This window comes from Triturus cristatus, chromosome 10 (assembly GCF_964204655.1).
Source record: "Triturus cristatus chromosome 10, aTriCri1.1, whole genome shotgun sequence".
Classification (NCBI taxonomy): Eukaryota; Metazoa; Chordata; class Amphibia; order Caudata; family Salamandridae; genus Triturus; species Triturus cristatus.
In genome coordinates this window covers 617,055,633-617,073,006 of record NC_140593.1, presented here as the reverse complement: position 1 = coordinate 617,073,006, position 17,374 = coordinate 617,055,633, and the positions used below count along the sequence as shown (strand labels likewise).

The 17,374-nt window shown below is 45.1% G+C and overlaps 1 protein-coding gene across 7 annotated transcripts in view; it reads left to right on the top strand.

Annotated features, from left to right (window-relative positions):
• Positions 1-17,374, top strand: part of ABCA3 (ATP binding cassette subfamily A member 3) — a 477,048-nt gene that overhangs the window by 182,446 nt on the left and 277,228 nt on the right. For all 7 annotated transcript variants that reach the window (XM_085632155.1, XM_085632148.1, XM_085632149.1 and 4 more), the window contains one exon: positions 10,551-10,716. In XM_085632155.1, coding sequence (XP_085488281.1) covers positions 10,551-10,716 — 166 coding nt within the window. The remainder of the gene's footprint in view (positions 1-10,550; positions 10,717-17,374) is intronic.

Genomic DNA, 17,374 nt, shown 5'->3' with positions numbered 1-17,374 from the left:
TTCTGCACCATAAAGGGTAGCCCCTAGAGCTTTAGTATTATACATTTCCAATGATGGCCCCAGCTTTCTAGATATCGCTTTCCTTTGGATTTTCACAATGTTTGCAGTTTGATATATCAGGGTAGTATGTGCTTTTGTCAATTGTGGGGCCCAACTCATATTCTGGGTAAGTTTGATACCCAGCTAATCAAACACTTTAACTAATTCTAATGGTTTGCCACCCACATACAATTGTCTCATGCATTTAGCATTCAAGTTGGAGGAAAAGAGCATACATTTTGTTTTAGAGCTGTTGAGCTCCAACCCACGCCTCATGCAAAATTCCTGAAAATCATTCAAAAGTTGTTGAAGCCTCTGCGGGGTCTTGGATATGAGTAGGGTATGGTCCGCAAATAGGAGGGCTGGGGCCGATTGCCCTCCGATTTTTGGAGCGTCACAGCCATCCCTGCTCAAACACCCAATGACATCATTAATAAAGAGGGTAAACAAAGTAGGTGCCAATACACACCCCTGCCTGACTCCCCGATCAATTTGTATAGCTTTTGTTAGGGCACCTCTATCGTCCCATCTTACTTGAGTCTGGGTATTAGCATGGAGTCTTATTAAAATGCTGAGAAGAGGGGTTGGCACTCCCATACTTTCCAAAACTTCCCACAGTTTTGCTCTTGGTACCATGTCAAATGCAGCACGTAAATCAACAAAGGCAACATAAAGATTGCCCTTGCTGATGGTGACTTCTCTCCAAAAAATACACATAAAACGAAAGACTGACTCCCCTTAGTCCCATCTCTCATCCCCTGGCTTCTCTCCTCTACCCATGCCCCTCTCCTGTCCCATTGTCTCTTCTCCCTTCTCTGAATCCACTTTCCCTCGCTCCCTCCCCCATCTTTCCTATCCTTATCTTTACTCCTAACGTAAATCGATAAAAAGCGTATTATTGACCTAATTTGAGGCTCCTCGTCCCACCGGTTTCTGCTTCTTAACGCATTTCTCCTTCTTTCCCTGGTTGGTGTACTTTGAGGGTCAGGGGTCTTGCCTTGCAGACCCCACACATGCCAGGAGGGGCATAAGGCGGTCAGTTGGGTGGGGGCATCTTTTGGGGGCTCCTGCTCCCCTCTACTCCGGTGCTGCATGAAAAGATACATTATTAATAAGGAACAATAATATCATGAGTTTTATATAGCTCTTTATAACGGCCAACTCACGTTTTTCACTACCCTATGTTATATAACTGTTGCCCAATTCATGGTTCTCAATTCACCCACCTCAGATGAATGGAGAAGGGAGTCTGACTTGCCATGATTCGAAACTCATAACCTCAAACAACTGCATTCCTTAGAAGCAAGCATGAGCGGGTATTCCACAAAAGAAATTAAAATAGTTATACATTTTTCAACAAATGATTGTGCGAATGCCCGGGAGAATAACACTGCTACTGGTCCATTTGCTTCCTGCATATCGTGATTCTTGCCCATTCGATTTCTGCTTGCACTTTTTTATTTATTTATTTTTTCAATTATTCCAGTGTTGCCCCAGCAGCATCACACTGCTTCCAGCGAGGTTGCTTATATTGCTTTGCACAACACTGTGCATACATTTTTTCTATTTACCCTTCTAAAATGTTCATTCAGCATACCGGAATGGTGCACAAAAGTTTCAAAGAATATGTCACAACAACTGCCACTGCATCACGCAGCAGACACACACATATGCATAGAAGGCCAACAATTTTGCAATGCTTTTTTATTAATAAATAGCATTGTGGGATGGCCACCCAGGTGTGCGCATACATGATCCTATGTTGTGACTTACCAGTGCCAATTTGTATTTAATTTATTTTCTAATGCCAATACAAACACGCTCTTGCAAAGCTAACATCATTAAAAGGTGAGTACTACAATTGTTGTTTATATTGTGCAACATGCTGCCTCATTCCGTGCTTCTAACAATTTCCAGGCAACAATAAAAATGTCAAGATACCTGTAGTGATTAATGATCCTCAGGTGTATCATTCCATTTTCTTTAAAGTGATTCCATTAAAATGATCGAGGGACTATTTTGCCAGTGAAAAGTACACTCTGTCATCACAGGATCATATTCATTTCTTTTTCTTGTATATGCAACTAATAAGAAACCAGTCCTTTTTTGGCAAATTGTCTGGCTTTAATGTGCTAAACTGCATTTGTAAATGTCTGTGATTAGATGCATCATTTCATCAATCCTTTTACTCATTCATCCATGCATGTATCCATCCATCTTTTCAATCACCCGCAATCCACCATTTCACTCACACATCTATCCATCCATCCATTTACCTTTCACTCATCCATCCACCCTGTCACTCAGCCTTCCATCCATTCACTCATCCACCCGTCCACCCTGCCATCCATCTGTCCTCCCTTTTACTCATTCATTCAATCTTTCACTCATCCATCCTTACACCCATCCTTTCACTCACTCATCCATCCATCTATTATCCATTTATCAACCCATTCAACACGTCCATGCATCCAGCCTTTCGCCCATACATCCAGCAACTCTTTCACTTTCATCATCCAACCTTTCATGCATTAATCCATCCAATCCACACCACATAATTCAACACTAAACCACATAATTCAACTCAACACAATTACACTACACGCCACATCCATCCATTCCACACCATAGAATTCCACATCATGCCACACAATTCAGAAGGACACCACATAATGGAGTCGTCGAGCATAGCCAATAGGTCTCGCCTTTGGGACCTTTTAAGTGTTTAACCATGCAACAGTTGATGTTGTTGCACCAAGGATATTGTGCTGCATAACTAAATACTTATAAGGTCCCAAAAGCGAGACCTATTGGCTATGCCAATGCTTGTTTTTACTGTTAGTGGACTTGCAGCCCTCCCGTTACTTACCATTGGTGGGATTCAAAGCCACTCTCAATTGCTTGCTTCCTGCTGGCCAGATCTGCAGTTGGCACTTCCTCCTTCTTGCATGTGTCCCTCCCCTAGAGCATGGTCCAAGTACTTGTGTCCTTACACTGCTCGCACTTTTGGGTCCTATTTTTCTGTCTTATTGTTGAGCCACTCTACAGAGTGCATCTTTCCTAGCTGGTTCAGTCGTTTGATAGTTGTTATAGGCTGTCCAGCTTGACCTCATGAGTACTCACTATCGTAAACTGGCCTTTAAATCTTGTTCTTATCTTTTTTTTTTTTAACAATCTGTTTATTCAACATAAAGAAACTTGGTCATATTATACAGTTCCGTTCGGTTACTTCACAAGGAATACGTGCATCAGTGTATACATATGTCAATACATATTGTTCGGAATAGCAGGCGATGTTACACTACATACATTAGGGTTCACACTGTACAGTGGTCTTCTGGGGAAGAAACAACTGGTGGTTCACATATCCCCCCCCCGGTACACAATCTGTTTATTCAACATAAAGAAACTTGGTCATATTGTACAGTTCCGTTTGGTTACCTCACAAGGAATACGTGCATCAGTGTATACATATGTCAATACATATTGTTCGGAATAGCAGGCGATGTTACTCTACATACATTATGGTTCACACTGTACAGTGGTCTTCTGGGGAAGAAACAACTGGTGGTTCACATATCCCCCCCCCCCCCGGTACACATTCCACTTTGTCCAGATCGATAACCATTTTTTGGGGCTTCCCCGTGCAACATATACAGTTTTCTCCCGGACCATGCACCAGTCCATGTCATCTTTCCATTTCTTTAAAGTGGGAGGTGCAGCAGCCCCCCACAGCTGCGCTATATTGCGTTTGGCCACCGTCTGCCCCAGTGTGACCCACAACCTACCGTGTATGGGTAAATCTGTGGGCTCCCAAACATTCAGAAGGCATCTCTTTGCCTCAGGTAACACGGGCACCCCCCACACCACACTCATTACTTTCAACACGCACCTCCAGAAATTATGAATGACTGGGCACTCCCAGAGCACATGTAGGAATGCGCCCTGCATTCCACAGCCCCTTCTGCAAAGCCCGTCCATACTACTCCCCATGTGGATCAATTGGGTCCCTGATAAGTAGACTCTGTGCAAAATCTTCAGCTGTATTAATTTCAACTTTGCAGAAATAGCCACCTCCTTGGGTGAGGCGAGTGCCTCCTGCCATTCCTCGTCATCCACCTCCAAACCGTCTCTTACCCACTTCTCCCTGAGTGCTGCGAGGGGATCAGGAGTGTGGTGGATGATCTTTTTGCACGTGAGAGATATACATTTTTCGGCAGATGCCCGTCTAGCAACCTATCTTCGAGTGGGGATGCCTCCGGAAGCGTCGTGCCGGCGCATATGGAGGTCTGCAGGGCATGCCTGATTTGCGTATAACGGAAGCGTTTTGACGCCGCCATTTCGTACGTCTGTTGCAGTGTGTCAAATGGCACCACACCCTCCCTCCCCCACAGGTCCCTGATGTGTGAGATACCGATGAGATCCCACTTTGCAAACCCTTTCGTTCGTCCCAATGTACCCAGCCGCTCCGTATCCCACAGCAGGGTTGCCATTGTAAGTTTATTGGCCCATCCCAGGGCTTTAGTTGCCACATGCCAGACCTGGACCGCGTGTTTAGTGGGGCCTGTGAGTGGGAATTTGGTTGGTCTAGAATATAGGGATCTCGTAAAGTCGCCCCCCGGCAGTAACCACCTATCCATTCCATATGCCGGGTCATCTCCATTGCCATACTGGCATTGGTTTATTGCGGCCAGGTGTGCTGCCCAGTAATACTTCTTGATGTCAGGGAGGGCTATACCTCCGTCATACCATCCGAGTGTGAGCTTGCCTAACGCAATTCTGGGTCTACCGTCCCACAACAAGTCTCTCTGTAAAGACTCGACCTCTCTAAAAAATGTTGGCGGCACAGCATCTGGATAGTTTTGTAGAACATACAAGAATCTAGGGAAGGCCATCATTTTGAAGAGCGTCGCTCTCCCAAGTAAGGATATGGGCAACTTCTTCCAGACCTCCACGTCTCTCCTGAGCCTTTGCAACGGGGGAATCAGGTTTTGGTCATATCGCTTCCTAACATCAGTGGTTATGAATATCCCCAAGTAACGGAAACCGTCTTCTACAATCTGAATTGTGCAGTCTCTCGGGAGGGAGGGGGCCGGTCCGTGGAGCATGTAGATCACTGATTTGCTCCAGTTAATACGAAACCCTGAGTTTCTTCCGAAACTGGCGAAAATGTCTAGAATCACTCTGAGGGAACGGGCAGGTGATGCCAGATAAAGCAGTATATCGTCTGCATATAACGATATCCTGTCCTCCCATCCTTCAGTCCACTTGAGGCCACGGATGGTCACAGTTCTACGTATCCACGCCGCAAGTGGCTCCAGCGAGAGCGCGAATAGCAACGGCGACAACGGGCAGCCTTGCCTCGTACCTCTGCTGAGTGGAAAGACCTCAGACGTCTTGTTGTTTACCGACACGGTCGCCAGTGGCTTGGAGTATAAGAGGCGCACCCACCCCAGAAACTTGGGTCCGAAACCGAATTTCTTGAGCACCACAAATAGGTATGCCCATTCGAGTGTGTCGAACGCCATGGCTGCATCCAATGACACCACCATAGCATCCTCCTGGATTCCAGGGCAGCGCCCCAGGACTCTGTGAAGTCGCCTGAGGTTGAGTGCGGTGTTGCGATGAGGCATGAATCCCGACTGGTCAGGGTGCACCAGCTTTGTGATAACTGTACGAAGCCTGTTGGCTAAGACTTTAGCCAGTATTTTGGGCTCCGCGTTGAGGAGCGAAATGGGTCTGTACGAGGAGCACTCCGTTCTCGGCTTCCCTGGTTTGGGAATTGCCACAAGAGTGGCTATGCGCTGGTCCCGAGGCAGGATCCCCTGTTCATGACTTTCGTTATACATTGCCTTCAGAAATGGCGCTATCCTATCTGGTTTAAGCTTGTACAGCTCAATAGGGAGGCCGTTGGGCCCCAGTGCCTTACCCCCTTTGAGGTTACCTATTGCTTTGGTGAGTTCTTCTGACGTAAGATCATCTTCCATTTGATCTCGTTCCTGATCTGTCAGGGTGGGCATCTGAATGTCGGTCAAGAAGGCAGCAGAGTCGTCCTCCGTGAGGTCCGACTGTCTCCTATGCACCTGTTCAAAGTGCAAGGCCAGTTCGTTCACTATGTCACCCGGTTCAGTCAGGAGCCTCCCCGAAGTGCTCATGAGTTCGGGCACCACCCGTTGTTCTCTTTCTTTCCTATCCAGCCAAGCTATGAGCTTGCCCGCATTGTCGCCCTGATCGTATATGCGCCCATCCCTATCACGTGCCAAAGTTTTCGCCGCCTCTGTAGCGATGTCCTTATACTCTGCGGCCCTAAGCTGCAATTGGTGTGTACTATCCTCATCCGGGCCACGGCCGATTCTCTCCTCTATTTGTTTGATCGCGTTCTCTATCTCTGTCAGTTGTTTCCCTTTTTCTTTACGCCTACCCGCTATGAGTGAGAGGGCCTGCCCCCTTAGGACTGTCTTGAACGCCTCCCATAACGTGGCTGGTGAGTCCACCGTGCCTTCATTATCTATGAAGTATTGGTCAATTGCTTTTACCAGCGCTGCTCTGATCTCCGGGCCTTTAAGGTACCATGGGTTTATTGGCACTGGGTCTCCGATTCTTTTATCCCCCATTGTGAAGTGCACCCATAGTGGTGAGTGATCCGAGATGCCCCGGGGCAGATGCTGTATTTCCGTCGTATTCATGTCAAATTGTACCGGGGTGAGTATGTAATCGAGTCGAGACAGTGTGTGATGCGCTCCTGACACGAAAGTATAACCCCTGCCGGTGGGATGGTGTTTCCGCCAGACGTCCACCAGGCCAAATGCATCAATGAATTGGGGGAGCCACTGTTGCCCCGCTCCAATCGCTCGCGGGGGGTGTCTATCCCAGTCCCCTGAGACCACGGAGTTAAAGTCCCCTCCAATCACAAGGTGTCCCCTGGGTAAACCTAATAGAAAGGCACCCAGATCCTTATAAGTTTGCGCTTGCGGGCCCGGAGGGATATATACCGCGACCAATATTAGTATTCTACCCTCCCATTGCCCTGCTGCTGCCACGTAACGCCCCAACGGGTCCGTCCATGTGCGCTGAACCGCTAAGGGGAAGGAGTGGCGCACAAGGATCCCTGTCCCCCTGGATCCTGAAGTGAACCCCGCATGTACCACCATTTTGTAACCCCCTCTTTTGAGCGTCTTGTTCTTATCTTGTGTCATTTGCTGTGCATTCAAAGGCGGAGGTCAAATGTCAGCCTTTGTATTCTAGGGAACTTGGTGTTTACTTTTCTTTCGCTGACTTCAAAGTGAGAGAATTTGTTACAATCCATCCTGCTGAATTCCCATGGACAGGCTGAAGGATGTTATATTTTCAAGGACACAACAAAAATGAACTGTGCTGATATTTCAGAATACATCCGAATGAGAACAGTAGAAATGAAACTCATTTTTATTTTGTAATTCTGAAGTGTGGTGGAAACAAATATTTGAATACGATCAAAACAAATTGGAAATGTGTTGTTTGTAATGGCAGTCACTATCACACCATACATACTCCACACTACGCCACTCCACTTTACACTACTCCTCTCTATAACACTGTACTCCTCTTCACTCTACAACACTCTGCTCCACTTTATGCCCTTCCACTCCATGCATGCCACTCCAAGCCATGCCAGTCTGCTCCACGATTCACCACTGCAAGACACTCTAAGACACGGCTTGCCACTCCACACCGTTCCACTCTGCGCCTCCCCACACCATTTTACCCCACTCCAACCTTTCCCATTCCACTCTTTCATACCCCACCCCACCCCACTACAATCTACCCACTCCACTCTAATCTACCATTCCAGTCTACCATACTTTAATCCACCCAATCTACTCCACTCCATTGTACCCCACTCCACCTTAATCTACCCCCATACCTAACCACTCTCCTCCAGTCTCCCCCACCCCACCCCACTCTACCTTACTCCAGTCTACCCCACTCTGCCCTAATCCAATCCACCCAATCTAGCCCACCCTAGTTCATCCAACCTACGAGGCTCTACTCTACCCCATTTCACTTCACTCCAATCTATCCCACACCAACCTAACGCACTCCACTCCAATCTACCCCATTTCAAACAAACCCACTCCAGTCTTTCACACTACACTCTACCCCACTCCATTGAAATCTACCTTACTCCAATCTACCTCAATCCAACCTACTCTACCCCATCCCAATCCAACCCAATCCACTCTTCCTCAATCTACCCCATTCCAGTCTACCCCAATATACCTCACTCCACTGTACTCCAATCTACCGCACTCCTATCTACCACAATCCACCCAAATCTACCCCAGCCCACTCCACCCCTTTCCATTCCAATATACTCCACTTCATTACAATCTACGCCACTCCACCCCAATCTACATCACTACAGTCTACCCCACACCAGTCTATCTTACTGTACCCCAATATACCCCACACAGTCTACCCCTCTCTAAACCTATCTACCCCACTCCATGCTGCCCCACTCCACGCTAACCCAGCCTACTCCACTCCACACTACCCCAGTCTTCCCCACTCCACGCTACTTCATTCTCCCACACTGCACGCTACTACAATCTACCCCATTCCTCCTTACCCCACCACTAACATTTAGCCATGTTGGACAGAAGCAGCCACACTGATGTACAACATGGTTAAAACCCATTGCCAAACCCAGTAGCTCTTGCATAAGCAAGACAGATTGGCTTTGCCAGTGCTTCTATTGTGATCACATAGCATTTTCTTTTAAATATTTATGAGAAAGTGTCAAAGAAAAAATATTTAATGAATGTAACAATAAACAGATCTAAAGTTGCCAAGTGATGCCCTAAATAGGCATTGAATATGATATACTAGCAGGTATTCCCAAACATTGAGAACTCCATCGACAGAGCCTTTTGATACTAGGAAAAGGCAAAATGCTTAAACTACTCATCCAGGTTGCCAAAGAAATCACCATTATGAAACGCTCTTTTGATTCCCTTCTTAGAGGTATTTTTAAATAGGTTCCCACTTCTGCCACACATTTGGAAACTTTGAGAACATTTGGTACTTCCAGATGCAGCTCATCTCATGATGAATTAGCTGCCGTAGCAGCACACTTGATAAACATTTTATTGAAATTTGTTGATATCTAAAAGGAATTCAGCAAACATTGTTTGGATGCAGATTCAAGTTCCTGGGCAGACGTTGGACAGTTTTTAGAAAGCATTTCTTCAAGTAAACTCACACTTCTGAGTACTTCTGATTTAGTATCTAAATGACTCACCTTCAGAACGTGGAAATCTTGTTTCTAATCTCAGCTTCAGCACTTGACCAAAAATTGTGTGATTCTGGGTAAATATATCTTCCTCTGATCCATATGTGTAATTTAAACATGTAAAGTAAAAATGAAAACATCAGTGCGCTGTCTGATGCTGGGCCATTCCCGTCCCATCACATTCTGGTTTCAGTAATATGGTTTTAACTGGACCCTTTGCTCGCCATACTAATCCGTGTTCAGTCGTCATGTTTGAGACCACACCTGCTGTAGTTATTGCCGAAGTTACATGCATATGACAAATGTTCTCCAGCATGGGTAAGCAAGAATAAGGGGGACCTTTATCTTGACCACTTCATACCGAAGGCAATGTCAGCTAGTTCATGTTAGCAATTAACTACAATAGAAACAGTATTTAGCCTGGCAAATTAAACCAAGCATCTAGAAAGTGTGCAATGTGGTAAATCAACCAGTTAATTCAGGACAAGAGCAAAGAGTTAAAGTATTTTCAAAAAGGTCTGAGTAAAGGAAAATAGGAGAAAAAATGAATTTGTAATACAGGAAGTGGAGGCGAGAAAGGGTTGTGTTACATGGTTGTCCGCTTCGCTAGTTGCAGATTTGGTGAAAGTGTATTTGACATTAATGGGCAGTTGAAAATGTAGAACTACCTCTAAAGGGACTCAATATATTGCGCTCGCTTAAAAAAGTTAATTGTTTAAGGATGGATTTTATAAACGTGTCATCAAGGGCAGATTGTCGAAATAACTTTTGAAGCTTTTCTTTAAGATGCTCCTGGCAGAAAGAAGCACATTTCCATACATTCTAGTCTATGAATGTGAATGTCTCAACCTTAGTGGCCACTTTAGTTTCTGTTTGGGAAAGGAACAGGCTGGAAAGTCTCTTCAGTTCAGTGAAGGAAGGATCGAAGTAGTGCACACATGGCTCATCTGATCGCACAGAAGAATGTTAAGCACTGTATTCAGCTCTACAAATGAACACTTCTGACCTGGAGAATTATTGTTGCAAGGAAATACTATTTTGATCTTCAGCCACAAGGGACTCTGTAAAACTGTCTAGGGGCTGTTTGATACATCCACAGTATAAAAAATCCCACCTCCAGCAGCACTGAGAAACACACCCGTTTTCTGTCTTTAAAGCATTTCTCTCCTCCACCATCTTATCAATTTTCCTGTTTGCAAAACACTGATGTAATTTTAATACCTGGTACCATATTTTCTAGGTAAAGTACCACCTTCGCTTCAAGTACAGCCCACGGAATGCCCCAAAGAGTGAGCAGACTGGTCTGAACCCCAATATCGACAGAGATTGGCACACCCGCTACCTGTTTCCAATCTTTCAGCTTCCTGGCCCCAGAGAGCCCCTGTATTCAGATGGAGGGACACCAGGTATGGACTTATTTGTACCATTTGGAGGTAGATGTAGGGTTGCTTTGTCTTTTCCTAAGTATGTAGTGCGTCAGAGTTACGTTTCAGCTCTTGCGCTGTGGTATATTTACAGTGAGCATTAATGACAGAATTCAGCTACACTTCTTAGTTTTTCTGTGGGTCAGTCAGTGATTTCCACCGCTCTGAAGATATTAGTAAGATCTTGTTGTCAGCCCCGTTTTCTATAATGATTTTATGTTCTTCCAATCTGAAAGCGCTTGTCTTTGGAGCTCGAAGGAGCTAGCTTAAGTGTGCTTTGAAAAGAATGCGCCATTTAAAGCCTGGAAGACGAGCATGGATTGAGTCCTGTGGTTGGGTTTCTTTTTCTCTGTTGGGTGCTTATGGCCGTTTTGGTACTGGGGGATAAGGGCTGCTGCCGGATGGCTATCACACTTTGGTGTCCACACTGGTGCCCTGCTGATGTCCGCTCATAATCAGTTGAATGGTCAGGAATGGATGAAGCATGCACAGGATTGAACTGAGTTTAGGAGCACCTTTCTTTGTGCTCACTCACAATACACCTCACTCACTAAAGGCCACCATTTTAGTCTCTGCCCTCTGCCTCACCTCCACCTTTAATCTGACAAAGGACTAAGCAAGCCCTGGAACTCCTGTATCACACCTTCCCACCTAACAATTGTTATGAACAAATGACCACTGTTGCCTTTCACTCCTCGTACTCTTCTAATACGGCAGCCATCTTGGAATGGTACAACCCTTATACGTACAATAGACCGATGAACCACTAATGCCCATGTATTTTACTCCTGCCCACTTAAAAACTGTTAGTTAACTTTTGAAGATATTACCCCTACCTAGCTCCATTTAGCTAAACTAACAATGAATCAAAGAAGCCCTAATCCCATGTATGTACCCCCTACCACACAACAACAGTTGCCCAACTTCTGTAACTTAAGCTCCTCCTGCGCATACAATTTTGCGGCCATCCTGGATTAGCTGGACCCTCAAACATTTAAAGGAAGACCGCAACTCCCTGTCAAGGATTCAGAGAATTAAATTGTGCAGTATGGTACACATCCCCCTAGGGAGCATTACAGCTGTAACCTGACCTCCCAATCAATCATCAGCTAAGTTCCCACTAAATCTCTCCATCAACTCTGCTCTCCTGCTCTACAGACCCAACTCATGGACCATAATTTACCTGGAAAATATTTCCAATAACGTTAAAAAAATCTTCAGGCACGGAATTTTGAAACAGCACCCGGAAACACTTATAGTTGACAACTACCAAAGCGCAACAGATGGCAATAAGAAAACCGACTTAGTCTTTTACACTAAACGCCCAACAAAATGGGAAAACATCCTCCTTCTCTACCTCCAAGTAACTAAAATACCCTGTGGGTAAAACATCTCCACATCTGTCTCCCCTACCTTTAGAGGGGAACTCACCATCTCCATCTTCAGAACAGGAAAATTCTCATACAGGCCACTGACCCTCACCTCACCACTTTTAACCGTCACTTCCATTCTCCGCATTAGCTCAACAGAAGCTTCTAACCCCTCCCCACCCGAGAAAAGAACCAGAACCGACCCGTTCCCCCCAGCCGACTCACTCTCCAGCACAGAAACTTCCACCTTTCCTCGTTACAATCACAATACCCCCATTATCTCACTCCCCCGACAAACATCCACCATAATGACTATAATAACCCCCACCCTGACCAACAAATACTCTGTTAATAAACCCCCCAAAGTTTATCCCGAGACAGGCAGATCGGACACCAACTACAGTCGGTCCACTAGTGAATTCGCTTTAGGAACTCCCCTCCAGACCACATTAGACCCGACTCGGCTTGCTCAAACTATCTCTAACCCCAATACTCTCCTCTTTCCACATGCTCAAACCCTCCTCACTGCCAAGGTCACTGCTAGGCCCAAGGTCACTGACCTCCCTCTAAGCACTGCGCACACGCCTGACTCTGACCCAAGACCCCCAATGACTCCTCTCAATCCCAAGTCTGGAAGCATCAATGATCTGACTCCGCCCATGCAATCAATGCCCATTCCTAGTCCTGATAACACCATCCTCCCACATAACCCAAAACCCCCAGTACCGTCTCCTACCACTGACCCTAGACATACAATGCACCCACCGAAGGCTAGAAGCACAATTGACTCACTTACACAACGACTGATCCAAATGGAGAAAAAAAATCGACTCTAGCTGCCGACATCCTCCATCTAAGTCAAGACCTTCCTTACCGGGCAGTTGCACAGCACCCCCCGACACTGACCCCCCCATGGCCATACAAGGCACCACATGGCTCCCTACTCCTTTGGAGGGCCAGACCCAATGTCCCCTCCATACTCTCCATCCTATCTCTAATCCGGAAGCCGTTGATATCAACAATTCTTACCTCACAATGAGCCAAATTACGGCTCCCTTCTCAATCCCTTTAATACTAGGCACAAACAGAATCCCTAGAACTGTCTATTCGCCCAGACCACCTGCTCAATACACTACTATTCATACAGTACGTTCCAGCAATGATTATCCCTGTCCTATATCATGCATGCTTCTCAACTGTAGATCATAAGAACAACACGCCCCAGATATTGCTGAAGTTATACTCAGTGAAAAAATTGATATAGCCTTCCTCACTGAATTCTGGCTCAATTACCACTCTTCCCCCATTCTAGACATACTCACTCCTCCAGGCTACAACATCAGACAGGACAGACCAATTAGAACAGATGGCGGACTAGCTATCATTCACAAAGAAGGTATATTTATTTATTTATTTATTTATAAAGGGATATCATAGGATGGAAGGAAGGACATAATTGCAATATCGACATCACGTAAGACTAAGAAACAAGAATGATCGCATAATTACAGGACAATTGAGTCAAGGAGAGTAATACAATAACAACTTGCCACAATAAAAAATGCAGAATACCTGACGTTTGAGTACCTTGGTGTTGAACTTACAGTCAAAGGCTCCGCGGCCATCAAATTCCACACCATCTACCACCCACCGGGTGAGTGTGCCGACTTCGCCGAAGAACTAACCGACCTAGTAACATGATTCTCAGTAACTGATACAAAAGACTTGTTCCTGGGGGACCTCAGTATCCACTGGAATAACCAAGAAGACACCATAGTCCAGAACCTCTCCAACCTGCTTGAAATCAATGACCTTAAACAACTTTGCAATGAATGAACTCACATCAAAGGAGCCACTCTAGATGCGATCATCACCAAAAATGAGCTGGTCTCTCTGAGATCGATTTCTCCCATTGACTGTTCAGACCACCATCTCATATTGTTTAATATCGATTCACACGCTAGACTCCAACCAGCATGGGCTACCAAACCTATACATTAGACCAGTAATATCAAAGATGTCCCCATCACTGAACTGGAATCCAAGATTCATGCCCATCTACAGCTTCATCCCCCCACTCACAAAGCTCATGACCTCCCAGCACATTTTAACACTACAGTGACTGAGGTGTTAGATCAAATTGCTCCAATCAAACTGGATCAACTGAGATCCCTCAGTTCAAACTCTTGGTTCAACGAGGATCTCAATAATGAAAGACGACAACTCAGGCAGGCAGGAAGGTCATGGAGGCAAAACCCCTCGACTATGCACCTTGATCTACTTCGAACCACACGGGTGTCATACAAAAAACACATCTTCAGAGAAAAGTCCTTTCTTTTTTTGCAGCCAGCTAGACCAGGCTAAGAATAGACCCAGGGAACTCTTCAACATTGTTAAAAGACAAACTAACAGGGCACCCTTGCAGGACTTAATAGCCACCAAAGAACGCTGCGAAGAAATCACCAGCTTCTTCACAGATAAGGTCACAAAAATTGATTGATCCTTCTTCCAAAGCCTGAACCTACCTCCCCTCCGAACCTGCCCCACTATGCTCGCCTCTGACCAAACAGAACTAATTCCTGTCGAGGATAACCTGATGACGAAAAATGATGCTAACTGGTCAGACTTCAAAACCATGTCTGAAAAAGAAGTCTTCAATATCATTGCGAGTTTAAAGCCCACTTTCCACACCACGAACCCCCTCCTTTCCACAATAGTGCAAAATCTCAACCACATCATCTCCCCCTTCTGGACAAAAATCATTAACTCCTCTCTCACTTCAGGCTGTGTACCCGACTCTCTCCAACTAGGACAAATTACACGTATTCTAAAAAACCAGGGGCTGTCCCTTACAATCTTAAGAATCTCACACTTCTCTCCAATCTCCTGTTCATAGCTAAAACCCTAGAGAAATGCATTCTTCAACAATTCAACAAACATATTGACAATTTCAACCCCTTTGATACCTTTCAATCGGGATTCAGAAAGGGCTGTAGCACTGAAACAGCAATGCCCAATATCTCTGATGATATCCGCAGATGAAGGTGAAGCATGTCTTTTCATCCTAATTGATCTATCTGCGTCGTTCGAGACAATAAATCATGCAGCATTACTTGAGACTCTAAATAGACGCTCTGGCATTAATGGCAGAGTACTAAAATGGTTCACTTCCTACCTTCATCACCGATCGCAACAAATGAAAATCCACTCCTGGCTCTCTAAGCTTACACGAGTCATGCTTGGTGTCCCCCAAAGCTCGATCCTCTCCCTGGGCCTCTTCAATCGCTTCATGGAGTCACTCACAAGCATACTGAAGCAAGCTGGAGTTAAATATCACCTATTTGCAGATGACGCACAACTTTACTACAAAATCAAATCTCTCAGTGTCATCCGACACCTCAATCCTGGTTTCGCTCAAACCACCTAAAGCCGAACCCGGACAAAATGGAATTAATATTGTTCAGTCCGAAAAATAACCACCTACCAATCCAAGACTGGCTCAAGAACCTGGATGCCCTAAACTGCTCCTGTGTCCTCTCCGACTCTGTAAAGTCACTAGGCATTACCCTGGACAAGAACTTGTCAATGAAGGACCACATCTAACACTCTGCCAAAGGTGCACTGTACTCTCTAAAACACCTTTCATCCCCCAGGATCATTTCAAGAAAATTGTTAAATCCCTAGTCCTCTCTAGACTGGACTATGGGAACGCCATCCTAGCAGGGACGCCAAAAACCCACCTAGCCCCACTAAGGTCCGTCCTCAACATGGCAGCCTGGCTCATAACAGGTGTTAAACGGTTTGAACACATCACACTAACCCTTAAATCCCTCAACTGGCTTCCTATTGAAGGTAGATGTATTTACAAGTCTGCATGCATCACATACAAAACCCTTCACACACATCCCCACAACTATCTAAACAGCAAACTTGTGATAGCAGGAAGAGCCAAAACCCTTAGAAGCTCTAACTCGGTTCTTCTCATCGCTTCGAAACTGAAAAAGATAACCACCCAGTCGTGATCTTTTTCGGGCAATGTACCCAGGTTGTGGAACACACTACCTATTGAGCTAAGATGCTACCCCTCCTTCTCCTGCTTCAAAAGGGACTTGAAACTCCATCTCCTCGACAAATACTTTACGGACAAAGCCAACTGATCCAGGCTCTGATAACCCAGTTAACTCCCCTTACTATCTTGACCATCAAGGATTGGTGGTCATTTGACTGTTTCTCCTACCTAAGCTATCACTTTCCCCTCTAATGTATTCTGTCTTAAAATGTTTATTGTTATGCGTATCACTTTATGTATCCTTATACCATGTTTTCACTAGTCTCTGTAAAGTGCTGTGATACCCATGGGTCTAGCTAGCGCTATATAAAAGTAATAAATAATGGTGGGTTCTTGCTGGAAGGTATGGAGTAGCACTTCAGGTGAACCCTTGTTCTTGTGAGTAGGCAACCACTCAAGTTTACTACTGCAGTAGACTAACATTTTCACTGTACCTGAGAAATGATGCGGCAATGGAATAGTTAGTCTCTCTTACATGGTTGAGAAAGAAAGTTTTGACCTGAGAGAAAGGGTTCTAGATGCTCTAGGATATATTTGAATGAATGAAAGAATAGATTTTCAAAGTGCTCAACTACTACGACAGTGTCCCGGTGCTAAGGCGAAAAGCCAAAGGACAACATCAACCACCCAACAGTTTAAACAAGCGAGTTTTCAGTTACTTTCGAAATAGGTTTTTATCTATAATTTGCTGTGGCCTTTGGAATGAGTGTGGTTGGGCATATGACGGTGAGAGAACAAGTGAAGGGACAAGTGATTGGGTGGGAACAGACAGAGGAAAGAAGGAGACGTCGTGAGAGCAGTGGGTTCACCATGAGTTACCACAGCGGTTGCCACTGGGTAGTTATAGTTAGCATTGTGTTTCGATAGAAAAGGCATTTTTTGGTTTCCTTATATCTTTGATGCCATTTAACAAATCTTCACAACATTTTCCCAAATAATTGTTTTCTTACCTCTTTCCTGGAAAGTTTCAAGGGGATCAGTCCAGCAGGGGCTGAGAAAAAAGTGGCGACCCCAAAACGCATTTCCTCCATTCATTTTTCCATAGAAACTTTAGATACAGCCGAAACCGCTGAATGGATTTACTCAAAATATGGAAGAGTGCGTGATCTTGGTCCAGAAAGAGTGCTTTTTGTGATTTGCTGTAAATTCATTAAGTAGTTTTAGATCAATTAATGCTCAAAAACGTTGTATATATTTCCTG